Source organism: Mobula birostris, chromosome 2 (assembly GCF_030028105.1).
Source record: "Mobula birostris isolate sMobBir1 chromosome 2, sMobBir1.hap1, whole genome shotgun sequence".
Taxonomy (NCBI): Eukaryota; Metazoa; Chordata; class Chondrichthyes; order Myliobatiformes; family Myliobatidae; genus Mobula; species Mobula birostris.
Genome location: NC_092371.1, coordinates 165,508,093 through 165,526,203, shown reverse-complemented (window position 1 = coordinate 165,526,203; position 18,111 = coordinate 165,508,093). Strand labels below are relative to the sequence as shown.

General features: G+C 43.5%; 1 protein-coding gene across 1 annotated transcript in view; it reads left to right on the top strand.

Annotated features, from left to right (window-relative positions):
- Window positions 1-18,111, top strand: part of galnt2 (UDP-N-acetyl-alpha-D-galactosamine:polypeptide N-acetylgalactosaminyltransferase 2) — a 118,349-nt gene that overhangs the window by 71,900 nt on the left and 28,338 nt on the right. The window contains exons 8-10 of the mRNA XM_072250813.1: window positions 1,894-1,981; window positions 7,599-7,686; window positions 15,972-16,075. Coding sequence (XP_072106914.1) covers window positions 1,894-1,981; window positions 7,599-7,686; window positions 15,972-16,075 — 280 coding nt within the window. The remainder of the gene's footprint in view (window positions 1-1,893; window positions 1,982-7,598; window positions 7,687-15,971; window positions 16,076-18,111) is intronic.

Below are 18,111 nucleotides of genomic sequence, written 5' to 3'. Positions count from 1 at the left end.
GGAGAAAAAAGGGTGCAGAATTTCATGAAAAGAACCCCTCTCCAACTGTTAAGCACGGGGGTGGATCGATCATGCTTTGGGCTTGTGTTGCAGCCAGTGGTACGGGGAACATCTATTGGTAGAGGGAAGAATGAATTCAATTAAATACCAGCAAATTCTGGAAGCAAACATCACACCGTCTGTAAAAAGAAACGAAGATGAAAAGAGGACGGCTTCTACGACAGGATAATGAACCTAAACACACCTCAAAATCCACAATGAACTACCTCAAGAGGCGCAAGCTGAAGGTTTTGCCATGGCCCTCACTATCTGTGACCTAAACATCATCGAGAATCTGTGGATAGACCTCAAAAGAGCAATGCATGCAAGATGGCCCAAGAATCTCACCGAACTAGAAGCCTTTTGCAAGGAAGAATGAGCAAAAATCCCCCAAACAAGAATTGAAAGACTCTTAGCTGGCTACAAAAAATGTTTACAAGCTGTGATACTTGCCAAAGGGGGTGTTACTAAGTACTGACCACGCAGGGTGCCCAAACTTTTGCTTCGGGCCCTTTTCCTTTTTTGTTATTTTGAAACTGTAAAAGATGGAAATAAAAAAAGTTTTCTTGCTTAAAATATTAAAGAAATGCGTCATCTTTATGCCTTTTGGAAATCAGTTCATCTAGTAACAGAAATTTTGACCTGGGTGCCCAAACTTCTGCATGCCATTGTATGTTTGGAGTCACAACTTAAGAGTCTGAAAGTCATACATCTTGGAGAGAGTACAGAAACAGCCCACCATGTTTGTGCTGACCATCATGCACTTATTTTAAGTAATCCCATTTAATTTGTTTTATATCTCCTTCCCATGTTGTCCACAAGTCCCTCAGATTCTACTGCTGACCACACTAGGGACAAATTACAGTTGCCAATTAACCTACCAACCCACATGACAATGGGATGTGGGAGGAAGCCAGAGAACCCAGGGGAAGCTCACTCTGTCACATAGAGCCTGAAAACTCCACACAGACAGCACTGGAGGACAGGATTGAACCCTTGGTCATTGGGTCTATGAGGCAGAGTTCTATTGTTATTCCACTGTGCACCCCCAGGACTCCCAAAAAGCATCTTGGACTGTAAATACAAATTATATTCCCCTATCCTGACATACATTAGTGTAAGCTATAAGTGTTCTAATATTTTCATGGTTGAAGAGCTTGAGACAGTCAAGTAGACCAACAGTCACTGTTAAAATTAAATACACTTAAACTGTTTGGTTTCAGTTAAATCTGTTCATGTAATTGAAGGTAATTAATAGATCTTTCCTTCAGTATGTATCAGATTCCAGATTGTTTATTGTCATTCTTCAATACACAAGCATACATCAAAAGCAATCCTATAAAACACTGTACAAGTACCTGAGTCTGGCTGTATACACAAGATTAGCTTATATACATAGACTGATTACACATAAAGGGTTGCTAAGTGCAGGAGTATTTGTACATAAGGTGACATTGGCAGGAAATGATAAAGTGTCATCTGTGATAAGATTGTTCTACAATGAACTTTCAGAAAGCAGCTGGCAGCTGTATGAATACTTTAAACCTCGATCCATCTGCCCCAGTAGATAAATATAAGATCACTACTTTGAATATGCCAGTCCCTCATACCCTGACTAATCGTCTCCCCGCTGACAGCACCAAAATGCACATCCAGTCATTCTGTTTGTGGAATCTCATCTTTTCCCCTCCCCCCCATTGTTACAACATTGAATTTTGTTCAAGTGATACTTTGTGTGATGCCTTGGGACTTTCTGAGATTGCCAAGAAGCCATAAAAGGTCATTCATTTAGTAATTGTTTATTTTACCCAGACAGCAATATCATTTTTCTGTCTGTTTATTTGCTCTTCACAGGATAAGACCAGAGTGGTTTCACCAATAATTGATGTTATCAACATGGACAACTTTCAGTATGTGGGGGCATCTGCTGATCTAAAAGGCGGTATGTAGAGTGCAAAAAATTTAATACGTACCACTCCACCAGCCTCCATGTCCAGCACATAATTCTTCACAACTTCTGCCATATCCAACGGGATCCTATTACCAAGCACATCTTCCCCCCCTCACACTTTCTGCTCTCCACAGGGATCGCTCCCCTACACGACTCCCTTGTCCATTCATCCATCCCCATTGATCTCCCTCCTGGCACTTATCCTTGCAAGCAGAACAGGTTCTACCCTTGTCCCTACACCTCCTCCCTCTCAGGGCCCTAAACAGCCCTTCCAGGTGAGGCGAAACTTCACCTGTGAGTCTGTTGGGGTCGTACTGTGTCCGGTGCTCCCAGTGTGGTCTCCTGTATATCGGTGAGACCCTCCGTAGATTGGGAGACCTCTTCACCAAGCACCTATGCTCTGTCCGCCAGAAAAAGCAGGATCTCCCAATGGCAACCCATTTTAATTCCACTTCGCATTTCCATTCCAATATGTCTATCCATGGCCTATTCTACTGTCGTGATAAGGCCACACTTAGGTTGGAGGAACAACACCTTGTATTCCATCTGGGTAGCCTCCAAACTGATGGCATGAACATCGATTTCTCAAACTTCTGGTAATACACCCTCCCTCACCTTTCCCCTCCCTCACTCTTTCCTCCATGGTCTTCTGTCTCTTTCACCAATCAATGTCCCAGCTCTTTACTCATCCTTCTCTCCACTTTTTAAATCTACTCCTTGGCTTTTTTTCTTCAGCCCTGCCTGGGGGTCTCAACCCAAAACGTCGACTGCACTGTTTTGCATAGATGCTGCCTGACTTGCTGAGTTCCTCCAGCATTTTGTTGTCAGTGATTTGGACTATGGAATTAGTGGATTTGTGGCTAAATATGCTGATAATACAAAGATAGGTGGAGGAGCAGGTAGTGTAGAGAGACTTAGATAGGTTAGGTGAATGGGCAAAGAAGTGGCAAATGGAATACAATGTTAGAAAGTATATGGTCATGTACTTTGGTGAAAGAAATAAACGGACAGACTATTACTTAGATGGGGAAAGAATTCAAAATGCAGAGACACAAAGGGACTTGGGAGTCCTTGTGCAGGATACCCTAAAGGTTAACCTCCAGACTGAGTTGGTGGTGAAGAAGGTGAATGCAATGTTGGCATTCATTTCTAGAGGTATCGAATATAGGAGTAGGGATGTGATGTTGAGGCACTATAAGGTGCTCGTGAGACCACACTTGGAGTATTGTGTGCAGTTTTGGGCTTCTTATTTTAGAAAGGATATAATGATATTGGAGAGGGTTCAGAGAAGATTCATGAGAATGATTCCAGAAATGAAAGAGTTACTGTATGAGGAACATCTGGCAGCTGTTGGGCTGTATTCCCATGGTAGGGGAGTGTATGACAAGAGGGGACGACTTCAGGATTGAAGGACGTCCTTTTAGAACAGTGATGCAGAGAAGTTGCTTCAGTCAGTGGTTGGTAAATCTGTGGAATTTGTGTAAGATGGAGATAGATAGGTTCTTGATTAGCCAGGGCATCAAAGGGTATGGGGTGAGAGCAGGGGGGTGGGGATGACTGGAAGAATTGGATCAGCCCATGATTGAATGGCAGAGCAGACCCGATGGGCCAAATGGCCTACTTCTGCTCCTATATCTTATGGCCTTAATTAAATTTAACTAACTAGTTGTCATGTAAATAGCAACTTTAAAGCGAAACAACAATCTTTAAAAGAATAAAATTATGGAAATGTTAGCAAATCAGGTAGCATCTGTGGAGAGAGAAAAGGAGGTAATGCTTCAGACCATTAGAACTATGAAGTGTTTCAATTGATGATGAATATTCGCAGAATTAGGGAGGCTGAGGAGCGGATTGGAGAACAAGGGCCTGATAGAGAATAGGCATGATTAAATGATAAAAGCAACGCGAATTGATAGGATAATGGAACAAATATAAAACAGAAAATGGACTGGTGGATGCTGTATTCAATCTAATTGAATATTCAATTCAATCACACTGATATCATCAAAGTTCAGAAATCAGAGGCGCAGAGGGACTTGGGAGTCCTAGTGCAAAGGTTAGAGAATTGCTTCACTTGATGGAAGTACCTTCCTTTGTGTTTAATGTTCTTCAGAGAGTTGAACATGAAGAGATAGTCTACGTGTCTATGTTTAAAGATCCATATTTCCCATTTTACAAACTGGTGTTATGGTCGTTCACAACTACTGGCCTTTGGTGGTGAAAATTAGAAATAATGCCCTTATCAGCCAAAACATCCCAGAACTTCCTTCTTCAGCCCTTTACCTCTTTCACCTATTCCCTCCCAGAATTAGTATCAGGTCTTATCATCCTTGACATATGTCATGAAATTTGTTTTGTGGTAGCAATACAGTACAGTGTGTAGAATATACTATAAATTATAATAGGAAATATATCAAAACATTAAAGTAGTATAAAAAGAGAGCAAAAATAGTGAGATAGTGGTCAAATCACAATCAAGAGAAAATCTGCAGATGCTGGAAATCCGAGCAACACACACAAAATCCCAGCTGTGCCTGCCTTTTTGTCGGCCACGTGGAACAGTCTGTGTCCAAGCCTACAGTGGTGACCGTCATGCACTTTTCCTACTCTACATTGATGACTGCATTGGTGCTGCTTCCTGCATCTGTGCTGAACTCGTCAATTTCATCCACTTTGCCTCCAACTTCTATCTGACCCTCAAATTCACCTGGTCCATTTCCGACGTTCCCCTTCCCTTTCTTGATCTCACCGTCTCTACCTCCAGAGGCAGTTTATCCACTGATGTCTATTATAAACCAACAGACTCTCACAGCTACCTGGACTATACCTCGTCCCACCCATACTTGTAAAAACGCCATCCCTTTCTTTCCATTCGTCCACCTCCACCGCATCTGCTCTCAGGATGAAGCTTTTCATTCTAGAACAAAGGAGATGTCCTTTTTCAACAAAAAGGGCTTCCCTTCCTCCACCATCAACACTGCACTCAACCACGTCTCTTCCATTTCATGCAAGTCTGCTGTTACCCCATCCTCCCACCATGCTACCAGGTTTCTCTATTGGGTTTCTCTTGTCCTCACCTACCACCGCACTAGACTCCACGTCCAGCACATAATTCTCTGAAACTTCAGCCACGTCCAACTGAATCCCACCACCAAATACATCTTTCCTTCCCTCCACTTTCTGCTTTCCACAGGGATCGCTTCCTATGTGACTCCCTTGTCCATTCATCCCTACCCACTGATCTCCCTCCTGGCACATCCTCGCAAGCTGAACAAGTGCTTCACCTGCCTCTACACTTCCTCCCTCACTGCCATGCAGGGCCCCAAACAGTCTTTTCAGATGAGGCGACACTTCACCTGTGAGTCTGTTGGGGTCATATACTGTGTTTGGTGCTCACAGTGTGGCCTCTTGTATATCGGTGAGACCCAATGTGGATTGGGAGACCGCTTCGCCCAGCACCTACGCTCTGCCCACAAGAACATGCAGGATCTCCCAGTGGCCACCCATTTTAATTCATCTTCCCATACCCATTCCAATATGTTCATCCATGGCCACCTCCACTGTTGGGATAAGGCCACACTTAGTTTGGAGGAGCAACACCTTACAGTCCGTTTGGGCAGGTTCCAACCTGATGGCATGAACATCGATTTCTCAAACTTCCAGTAATGCCTTCACTTCCCCCCCACCCCCTTCACCATTTCCCATCCCCTTGTCCCTCTCTCATGTTAACTCCTTACCCGCCCATCACCTCCCTCTGGTGCTCCTCCCTCCCTCTTTCTTCCATGGCCTTCTGTCTCTTTCACCAATTGACTTCCTAGCTCTTTGCTTCATCCCTCCTCCTCCTCCAAGTTTCACCTATCATCTGATGTTTCTCTCTATCCTCCCCCCCCCCCCCCCCCCACCTTTCAAATCTACTCTTCAGCTTTTTTCCTCCAGGCCTGCCAAAGGGTTTCGGCCCGAAATGTCGATTGTACTTTTTCCCATAGATGCTGCCTGGCCTGCTGAGTTCCAGTGAAATAGTGGTTATGGGTTCATTGTTTATTCAGAAATCTGATGGCTGAGGGGAAGAAGCTGTTCTTAGAAAGTTGAGTGCGAGCCTTCAGGCTCCAGTACCTCCTCTCTGTTGGTAATAATGAGAAGTAGGCATGTCTTGGATGGTAGGAGTCCTTAATGACGGATGCCACCTTTTTGAGGCATAGCCTTTTAAAGATGTCTTCGATGCTGGGGAGGCTAATGTCCAGATGGAGCTGGGTCAGTTTATAACCCTATGCCTCTTACATCATCCCTCCTCTCCCACTCAGCGACCTCCCCCCTTATCTCATCCCATCTATCACCTGTCAGCCTGTGATCCTTTTCTTCCCCCCACCTTCTTGTTCTGGCTTTTCCCTCCTTCCTTTCCAGTCTTGAAGGGTCTTGGTCTGAAAGGTTATTTATTCCTCTCCATAGATGCTGCTTAACCCTGATGAGTTCCTCCAGCATTTTGCGTGTGTTGTTCAAGAACTGAAACTGTCCAGGTGGTGGCCGAATATCAAGAAGAGGGTGCAGGAAAATAAACCTGTCAATCCCACCATAACATGCAGCTCAGTTACTGCAGGGTTGTAATTTTGGGGTTAGTTTTAATGTAGTGTCTGCTCATTGTGAGTCAGTGGACATACCAGGATCACAGCCAGGACAGCTGGGGAGGATATTACGGTACCACGTTAGTAATCTTTAACAAGGGAAAACAAACTGTGGTTATCTATTTCTGTATACAGAGCTTCAGTATTCAACAGCCTCTGTTACTGCAGTCCCTTCCCTGCTGCTGGCTTGCAGATGTGTCTGTGTCTGTATAGCAGATGGCAGTGAAAACATCTCCAAAATGAAGTCTGACACCTTGCACCTTGTCCTTCAGTAAGGTTTGGACAGGAAAACTGCTCCTATCATAGCTTGAATAAGTGTGGACTCCTCGGCATTCTTTTTGTACAGTGTACCCTCTTTCGAGCCACTTACCCTGTTCTGTGTGGTCAGCTTGTGAGTGCTGACACCCAAAACCCCAGCAATGCACTATGGTTCTGCCATGTTCCAATACACCCAATAACAGTCAAAAGGAATCTACCAGTAAGTAAGTCATTGATAATTTCTTTAAGTAGATGGTGGATCCCTGTAATATTCAGGACTCGAGTGTGAGGTAAAGTTAGATGTTTATTGGGTGGTTGACATGCAGAAAGGAAGAATTAGCCTAAAATCTGTATGTCATACTGTTTGACATTTATGGCCTGCATGCTTTGCATTCATACAGCAGGAATTTATAGTGCTATTACTAGTGCCCTCAACGATATGGACTGCAGCACATTTCATCTCATTAGTCTACATGCTTTGTATAAATGCCATTATTGAGTGCCGAAAGCACTTTTGGCACCCAAAAAGCAATTGTACATCTAATAATCACAATTTCTTATCTTGTACGTCTGGTTTAGTTTGGATAAAGTAACTGAAACATTTCTGATGTATCTCTCCTGAACAATGGCTATCATTTTCAGTTTCCTCTGAAGTAAATATTTTTCTAAAATGATTTATCTCTGATGCTTCAGCACTGCTTTATCACCTCTCCTACTCATGTAATTGGCAGGATTTGACTGGAATCTGGTCTTCAAATGGGATTATATGACTCCAGAACAACGGCGAGCTCGTCAGGGCAATCCCATCGGCCCCATTAGGTAAGTAGAGCAAAGAGTTTGATTGTTTCCTTGTACTTTATCGTAAGGTAAGACCAAAGGGAATTGATAAGTCTGATACAAAATTGGCTGATCATAGAAGTGTGTTGGAGGGGCGTTTCTCTGACTGGAGATTTGTAATCACTGGTGTACTGCAAGATTAGTAAGGGTTCTCTGTGCTTATATATAAATGATCTGGTTGAAAATGTTGGCAAATTAGGTAGATTGGCATGGCCAGCATAGACATTGTGGGGTAAAGGACTTTTTCCTGTGTTGTTTTGTCCTATGTTCCAGTATTTGTGTACAAACACAGAATTGGTTTGCCCATTGAAGACAACGGGTAGTTGAGGAAGGTTTGTTGGGCTGGACTGGGCCTGTTACTGTGCTGTATCTCTACACAGATAAGTGAAGTATGAGGTGTTGTACTTTGGAAGGTCGAATGTAAGTGAAATATGCAGTTAGTGGCAGGACCCTTAACAGCATTGATATACAGAGGGGCCTTAAGTCCAAGTCCATACCTGATTGAGAATGGGCAGGTAAAGAGAAAGGGTGGTAAAGAAGGTATTGGCGTGCTTGCTTTCATTGGTTGGGGCATTGAGTATAAGAGTAAGGAAGCCCCGTTGCAGTTGTATAAAACTTTGGTTAGGCCGCTGTTGGAATACTGTGTGCAGTTCTGGTCCCCCACATTCTAGGAAGGATGTGCAGGCTTTGTAAAGGGGGTAAAAGCAATTTACCAGGGGGTATGATTATATGGAGAAGTTAAACAAACTTGGATCATTGTCTCTGGAGCTTCAGAGGTCATTGTCTCTGGAGACCTAACCAGAAGCTTATGGAATTATCTAAGGCATAGATAGGGTGGACAGTCGGAATCTTTTTCCCAGGGTAAAAATGTGAAGTAAACCATACCATAGAAACCATAGAAACTACAGCACAGAAACAGGCCTTTTGGCCCTTTTTGGCTGTGCCGAACCATTTTCTGCCTAGTCCCACTGACCTGCACACGGACCATATCCCTCCATACACCTCCCATCCATGTATCTGTCCAATTTATTCTTAAATGTTAAAAAAGAACCCGCATTTACCACCTCGTCTGGCAGCTCATTCCATACTCCCACCACTCTCTGTGTGAAGAAGCCCCCCCTAATGTTCCCTTTAAACTTTTCCCCCCTCACCCTTAACCCATGTCCTCTGGTTTTTTTCTCCTCTTGCCTCAGTAGAAAAAGCCTGCTTGCATTCACTCTATCTATACCCATCATAATTTTATATACCTCTATCAAATCTCCCCTCATTCTTCTACGCTCCAGGGAATAAAGTCCCAACCTATTCAACCTTTCTCTGTAACTGAGTTTCTCAAGTCCCGGCAACATCCTTGTAAACCTTCTCTGCACTCTTTCAACCTTATTTATATCCTTCCTGTAATTTGGTGACCAAAACTGAACACAATACTCCAGATTCGGCCTCACCAATGCCTTATACAACCTCATCATAACATTCCGGCTCTTATATTCAATACTTTGATTAATAATGGCCAATGTACCAAAAGCTCTCTTTACGACCCTATCTACCTGTGACGCCACTTTTAGGGAATTTTGTATCTGTATTCCCAGATCCCTCTGTTCCACTGCACTCCTCAGTGCCTTACCATTAACCCTGTATGTTCTACGTTGGTTTGTCCTTCCAACGTGCAATACCTCACACTTGTCAGTATTAAACTCCATCTGCCATTTGTTTAGCCCGTTTTTCCAGCTGGTCCAAGTCCCTCTGCAGGCTCTGAAAACCTTCCTCACTGTCTACTACACCTCCAATCTTTGTATCGTCAGCAAACTTGCTGATCCAATTTACCACATTATCATCCAGATCTTTGATATAGATGACAAATAACAATAGACCCAGCACTGATCCCTGTGGCACACCACTAGTCACAGGCCTCCACTCAGCGAAGCAATTCTCTACCACCACTCTCTGGCTTCTTCCATTGAGCCAATGTCTAATCCAATTTACCACCTCTCCATGTATACCTAGCGACTGAATTTTCCTAACTAACCTCCCATGCGGGACCTTGTCAAAGGCCTTACTGAAGTCCATGTAGACAATATCCACTGCCTTCCCTTCATCCACTTTCCTGGTTACCTCCTCGAAAAACTCCTTTCCTGGTTACCTCCTCGAAAAACTCCAATAGATTGGTCAAACATGACCTACCACGCACAAAGCCATGTTGACTCTCTCTAATAAGTCCCAGTCTATCCAAATGTTTGTAGATTATGTCTCTTAGTACTCCCTCCATTAACTTACCTACTACCGACGTTAAACTTACTGGCCTATAATTTCCCGGATTACTTTTCGATCCTTTTTTAAACAACGGAACAACATGAGCCACTCTCCAATCCTCCAGCACCTCACCTGTAGACAGCGACATTTTAGATATTTCTGCCAGGGCCCCTGCAATTTCAACACTAGTCTCCTTCAAGGTCCGAGGGAACACCCTGTCAGGTCCCGGGGATTTATCCACTTTAATTTTCCTCAAGACAGCAAGGACCTCCTCCTTTTTGATCTGCACAATTTCCATGATCTCACTACTTGTTTCCCATAATTCCATAGACTTCATGCCAGTTTCCTTAGTAAACACAGACGCAAAAAACCTATTTAAGATCTCCCCCATTTCCTTTGGTTCCGCACATAGCCAACCACTCTGATCTTCAAGAGGACCAATTTTATCCCTTACAATCCTTTTGCTCTTAATATACCTGTAAAAGCTCTTTGGATTATCCTTCACTTTGACTGCCAAGGCAACCTCATGTCTTCTTTTAGCCCTCCTGATTTCCTTCTTAAGTATTTTATTGCACTTTTTATACTCCTCAAGCACCTTATTTACTACCCGTTTCCTATACATGTCATCTTCTTCTTTATCAGAGTTGCAATATCCCTTGAGAACCAAGGTTCTTTATTCCTATTCACCTTGCCTTTAATCCTGACAGGAACATACAAATTCTGCACTCTCAAAATTTCTGCTTTGGAGGCTTCCCACCTACCGATCACATCCATGCCAGAGAACAACCTGTCCCAATCCACGCTTTTTAGATCCTTTCTCATTTCTTCAAATTTGGCCTTCTTCCAGTTAAGAACCTCAAACCTAGGACCAGATCTATCCTTGTCCATGATCAAGTTGAAACAAATGGTGTTATGACCACTGGAACCAAAGTGCTCCCCTACACAGACTTCCGTCACTTGTCCTAGGTTACTAGTACTAGGTTACATGCATTTAACATGAGAGAAAGAAAGGTGTGCAGAGTCATTGTTTTACCCAGAGTGTGGTCGGTGCCTGAAATGGGCTGCTGGGGGTAGTGGGGTGGAAGCAGATACAACAGTGGTGTTTAAGAAGCTGCTATGGACATGTGAATATACAGAGAATGGATAGATATGGATCATGTACAGGCAGAGAAACTCAGTTTAGTTTGGCTTAGACTTCATGGGCCAAAGGGCCTGTTTCTGTGTTGTACTCTTCTATGTTTTGTTTCTTTTTTTGGCTGATTTGGCTTGTAAGCATATTTTTTTCTGTTTTGTCTTCTCTTCCCTCAATGGCCATCAGCCAAGAATGCAGGAAAACATGCCCATCACACCTGATAGCTTGTAAAATGGGAATTAAGGAACTGTAAAATAGATAGCCTCTTTGGGTTTAGCTGTTCTGGATTACATCAAATGGAAATGAGGAAGGTCCCTGCATCAGGTGCAGCAGCTCACGTTATCACAGGATGTTCAAAGCACTTCACAAAGAATGAAATGTCATCAATATAACTTATACAACACCCCAACAAACTTATACCCAATAAACATGAAAATGGATAAATAATATAAAACCTCCCCGTATAAATCTAATCAAGGCTGCATTCTGGCAATAATAAATAATATAAAATAATAAGATAATATCTTTTTGTTGTAGGCTCCTGAATGATTTCACCTATTTTTCTTCAGAATGATGTCTATTGCATCCATTGGAGAGGATAGATGCAACACTGCACAGTATTTCTCTTAAAACTTACAGGGCAACACGGACTGAACAGCAGTCTCATTAAATTCTTTGTTGCCCTCTCTGATGCCTAATTTATCTGGTTGTTTTATTTCATGCCACGTGCTTGGCCATTGTTTGCTCTGCACTGTCCTGCATTCCCCTAACGCCACCTCTATCTCACTAGCTGTTTGCTTTGGCTCAAGATCCTGCCCAATGCCCAGCCTGAGAGAAAGCAGCTGACAGAGTCTGGGAACCTTTTGCTGTTTTATTACCATAACTGATTTTATCCACCTTTCTTTTTCTATCTCCTGAACCCAATCCCTTTTTTTTCTCAAGTCAAATTCAGGTTTGTGTATTTATTGCAGGTAATGGAAACATGCAGTGAAATGCATTGTTTGCGTTAACAACCAGCACAACCCAAGGAATTGCTGGAGGCAGCCCACAAGTATCTCCACACATTCAGGCACCAACATTGCATGCTGACCACATTTAGCAGAGCAACACAAGCAGCAACAACATAACAAAAGCAAAACAAGTCCTTTTTCCGTCCACATACCCACTCATACAGATAGGCTTCCAACCCTAGGATTGGCCAATGTCACAGACATTGGGCCTCTGACCTCCAGTCCCTGGCCCAGACTCCCAGCCCGTGACCTCTGATCTCACCGACCCAAATGTATTTGCTTACTACATTTAACAGCTTCTCATTTCTCACCGATAATTAGTGGGATTGAGTGCCAAAGATTTCACTTGATATGCTTTGAGTAATGATGCTACCTAGAAACTTTTCCAATGTTCTGCATCTCAAATTCTTGCCAAAATTTGCATTTGCTTACTTCTAGTTTTGTGTTCTGCTGACCTGCAAGCCTAAAGCTCCCTGGCATGCTTTTGTAACCTTTCCTCTCAGTTCATTTTACCTCTCCCAAAACCCACCCTCTCTGTCTTTCTGGTTGAGACCCTCCTGATGAAGGGCCTTGACTCAAAACATCGATTGTTCCTCCACCGGTGCTGTCTGACCAAAGTAACTGCAGCTTGGTTATTTGCTCTCCATCTCTGCTGTTGCCCATTCCAGGGGTTCCTGCTGTAAAATTACCACACCCATGGAAATAGAATCATCAGTATCTCACCTTGCTGATTCCATCTGGGGGGGGTGGGGGAGGTCATTGTATTTACCTTGGGACCACTCCACTAATCTTCTGTAGAGACCTCCAGTTAGTCAAGCATCTTCACTCTGCCCATCCAAAAGCCAGAGTTCTCCTGGTGGCTACACATTTCAACTTGACTTCCCATTCTGACATATTTGTCCATGGCCTCCTCTACAGCCATGATAAGACCAAACTCAGGTTTTATGTCTGGCTAAGCTGCCACCTGATGGGATAAACATTGATTTCTTTAACTCAAGGTAATTTCTACCCCTCCCCTTTCTCTTTATTTCCCCCCATTCCTCATTCTAGTTACCCTCTACCCCTTCTCCTCATCTGCCCATTATCTCCTCCTGCTTCCCTTCCTCCCATGGTCCACTGCCTTCTCTTATTAGATTCCTCCTCCTTCAGCCCTTTACCTCTTCCACCTATCACCTCCCAGCTTCTTACTCCATCCCCTCCCCCACCCACCCACCCTTCTCACCTGTTCTCATCACCTCCCAGCTTCTTACTCCATCCCCTCCCCCACCCACCCTTCTCACCTGTTCTCATCACCTCCCAGCTTCTTACTCCATCCCCTCCCCCACCCACCCTTCTCACCTGTTCTCACTTACCACCTTGCAGCTTCTTACTCCATCCCCTCCCCCACCTTCTTATTCAGGCTTCTTCCCCCTTCCTTTCCAATCCTGATTAAGGGTCTTGTCCAGAAACAACAGCTGTTTATTCCCTTATATAGAAGCTGCCTGACTTGCTGAGTTCCTCCAGCATTTAGTGTGTATTACTATTGGATTCCCAGAGAATACACTAGAGGACAGAAATGACAGTGACAATGTTGTCCAGGAAATCATTGATATCCAGTATTAAATCACAGTTAAATTACTATTCCATCCACTGTAACCTGAAATGAATTCTCCACTTTGACCCTGTCAAGTTCAAAGTAAATTTATTGTCAAAGTACATGTACAAAGTTTATATCACTATATATAACGCTAATGCCCCACCTCCCCCTCGTACACCATCCGTTATTTATATACACACATTCTTTCTCTCACTCTCCTTTTTCTCCCTCTGTCCCTCTGACTATATCCCTTGCCCATCCTCTGGGGTTCCCCTCCCTCCCCCTTTTCCTTCTCCCTGGGCCTCTTGTCCAATGATCCTCCCATATCCCTTTTGCCAATCACCTGTCCAGCTCTTGGCTCCATCCCTCCCCCTCCTGTCTTCTCCTATCATTTCGTATCTCCCTCTCCCCCTCCAACTTTCAAATCTCTTACTAGCTCTTCCTTCAGTTAGTCCTGACGAAGGGTCTTGGCCTGAAATGTCGACTGTACCTCTTCCTAGAGGTGCTGCCTGGCCTGCTGCGTTCACCAGCAACTTTGATGTGTGTTGCTTGAATTTCCAGCATCTGCAGAATTCCTCGTATATAATGTTCAGATTCATTTTCTTATGGGCAATCACAGTAAATACAAGAAACACAAAATCAATGAAAGACCACACCCAACAGGCAAACCACAACCAATGTGCAAAACAACCAACAAACTGTATAAATACAAAAAGAAAAAGAAGAAATAATAATAATAATAATAATAAATAAATAAACAATAAATATAGAGAGCATGAGATGAAGAGTACTTGAAAGTGAGTTCATAGGTTGTGGAAACAAGTCAGTGATGGGGCGAGTGAAGTTATCCCCTCTGCCTGATGGTTGAGGGGGAATAACTGTTTCTGAACTTGGTGGTGCAGGTCCTGAGGCTCCTGTGTCACCTTCCTGATGACAGCAGTGAGAAGAGAGTATGGCCTGGATGGAGGAGGTTCTTGATGTTGGATGATGCTTTCCTGCGACTGCGCTCTGTATTGATGTGCTCAATGGCAGGGAGGGCTTTACCTGTGACGGACTGGCCCATATCCACTGTGTTTTTAGCCTTTGCCATACAAGGGTACTGGTATTTCCATATCAGGCTCTGATACAACCAGTCAATACACTCCACCACACATCTAAAGACGTTTGTCGAAGGTTAAGATGACAAGCTGAACCTTGGCAAACTTCTTTAAAAAAAAAGTAGGGACGCTGCCATGCTTTCTTCATAATTGCTCTTACATGCTGAACCCAGAATAGATCTCTGAAATGATAACACTGAGTAATTTAAAGTTGCTGACCCTCTCCTCCTGTGATTCCTCCGAAGAGGACTGGCTCATGGATGTCCAGTTTCCTCCTCCTCAAGTCAATAATCAACTCCTTGGTCTTGCTGACATTGAGTGAGAGGTTGTTGTTGTGGCACCACTCAGCCAGATTTTCAGTCTCCCCTCCTCTATATGCTGATTCATCCAATGACAGATGTGTCATCAGCAAACTTAAATATGTCATCTGGGTTGTGCTTAGCCTTGCTATCATAAGTATAAAGCGAGTAGAGCTGGGGACTAAGCACACAGCCTTGAGGGGGATTGTGGAGGAGATGTTGTTGCCAATCTGAACTGGCTAGAGCCTGCAAGTGGGGAAATTGAAGGAAGTTGCACAAGGAGGCATTGAGGACTAGGGCTCCAAGCTCATTGATTAATTTTGAGGGGATGGTAGTACTGAATGCCAAACTGTAGTTAATGAAGAGCATCTTGATGTATGCATCTTCACTGTCCACATGTTCCAGAATTGAGTGAAGAGCCAATGAAATGGTATCTGCTGTTGACCTGTTGTGACGGTAGACAAATTGGAGTGGATCCAAGTCACTTCCCAGACACGAGTTGTCATGTTTCATCGCCTGCCTCTCAAAGCACTTCATCACTGTGGATGTACTGTAAGTGCTACTCTATAGCATTTGCCACCATATACTGCCCTGAGATTCATTTCCTTGCTGACACTCACAGTAGAACAAAAAATAAAATAGAATCAATATAAGATTACACACAAAGACATTCAAACAATCAGTGTGCAAAAGAAGGCAAATTGTGCCAATTTAAAAATAAATAAATGATAAGTAATGTTGAGAACATGAGTTGTGGAATCCTTGAAATTGAGCCCATAGGTTGTGGAGCTTTGATCCTTTCCTGTGGCTTTCTTTTTCCTTTATGAGTACTTACCCAGTTCCTCTTTTGAAATTATGAAGGATATTGTGCTATATGCATAAATTTATCATGCATTGTATTCTTAGAACGCCCATGATAGCTGGAGGTCTGTTTGTGATGGATAAGAGTTACTTTGAGGAACTTGGAAAATACGACATGATGATGGATGTCTGGGGTGGCGAGAACTTGGGTAAGTGCCTGTAATATTTTTACATTACATTAAATATTGAGGCAGATTAATGCTCAACCTAAAAGACTGTTTAAAAAGTGTAGCAAAAGTGTTTCCTAGATGTGTGTTGATAATATTTACCTCTGATCTGTTTTCCCAAGTATGTTTTTACAGCATAGAGCTTATTAACATCTGTATGGGTGTCTGAGAGAGTCTAGGGCCAGAGGACACAGGCTTAGAATAGAAGGATGTCCCTTTAGCATAGCAATGAGGAGGGATTTCTTGATACAGAGGGTGGTGTATCTGTGGAATTCATTGCCACTGACGGCTGTTGTATCTGCACTAATCATGAGACTTTCTTCATCAGAGGCTCTGCAGTAGTCATAGAGCATTACAGCACAGGTACAGGCCCTTTGGCCCAACAAATCCATGCCAACCATGGTGCCCACCCACCTACTCCCAATTTCCGACATTCGCTCCATATCCCTCAAAGCATCAACCTTCCATGTACATGTCCTAGTGCTTCAGATAATCAGGTTTACTATCACTGACAAAATGTCATGAAGCTTGCTTTATGGCAGCAGTACAGTACAATACATAAAAAATTGCTGTAAGTTACAATGAGAAGTATATGATAAAAATACACAGAATGCTGGGGCAACTCAGCAGGTCAGGCAACATCACTGGAAATGTCGACTGCTTATTCCCCTCCACAGATGCTGCCAGGCTCGCTGAGTTCCTCCAGCGTTTTGTGTGTTTCCAGCATCTCTTGTGTTACAATAAGTAGTGCAAAAAGAGAGCAAAACAGCGATGTTGTGTTCATGGACTGTTCAGAAATACAGAATTAAAATTCTTCTGCGTCCTCTCACTCCTTCTTCCTGGGTTTCCTGTCCTCCACCTTTGGTTTTGCCCCCCCCGCCCCCCACCGCCATCCTCACGTACTGTTGTTTCTTGGAACCTCTACTGCTGCTAAAAAGCCATAAACTGCGGATCCCCAAATTTGAAGGGTTTATTTAAATAATTACCATCAGTTTTTAGGGTCATAAAATTATAGAGCACTACAGCACAGAATCAGGCCACTTGGCCATGTAGACCGTGCTGAACTGAACTGAACTGCCTAGTACCATTGACTCACTCCTGGACCATAGCCCTCCGTACCCCTTTTATCCATGTACTTACCTAACCTTCTCCTAAGTATTGAAATCGTATCCGCATCTGTCACTTCTGCTGGCAGCTCGTTCCACTGTCTGCTTGAAGAAGTTCCCTCTCAGGTTCCTCTTAAATGTTTCACTTTCAACCCTTAACCTATGACCTCCAGTTCTAGTCTCATTCAACCTCAATGGAAAAAGCCTGCTTCTATTTATCCTATCTATTCCCCCTCATAATTTTGTATACCTTTGTTAAATCTTCCCTCATTCTCCTACGCTCCAGGGAATACAGTCTGTTCAGTCTTTTACTATAACTCAGGTCTTTTTCTTTTGCCTCTCTGTCCTGTATTTAAGATTCTTGAGATGACTTCCATTTCTTAAACATGCAGTTACTTCTACCATGGCTGACTGAGCTCTCATCAAGCCCCTCTGCTTCCTGCATCCCTCCTTTCTCCTTCTCCTCTCCCAGCAGCAGCAAAGTTGTCCCCACTCTCACATTCCACCCCAATGAGCAATCACGTTCAGCAGATCACCCTCCGTAACTTCCACCTCCTTCAATAAGATTCCAGTATCAGACCAACCATTCCTTCCCCTCCCCATTCAGCATTCCTAAGGGACCAGTTCCTCCTTGATTTCCCAGGGTGGAAATAGCTAATATGAAAAGGCATAATTTTAAGGTGTTTGGAGGAGAGTAGAGGGGGTTTAGTTAAAAAGCATTACTGCACAGAAAAGGGCCCTTCGATCCATCTCGTCTTGGGGTTCCCATCCTTTTTTATGCCATAGACCCATACCATTAACTGAGGGGTTTGTGGACCCCAGGATGGGAACCCGTATCTAGTCCTGCCTGGTCCCATTGACCATCCGTGACCATTACCCTCCATACCCCTCACATCCATATACTTATCCAAA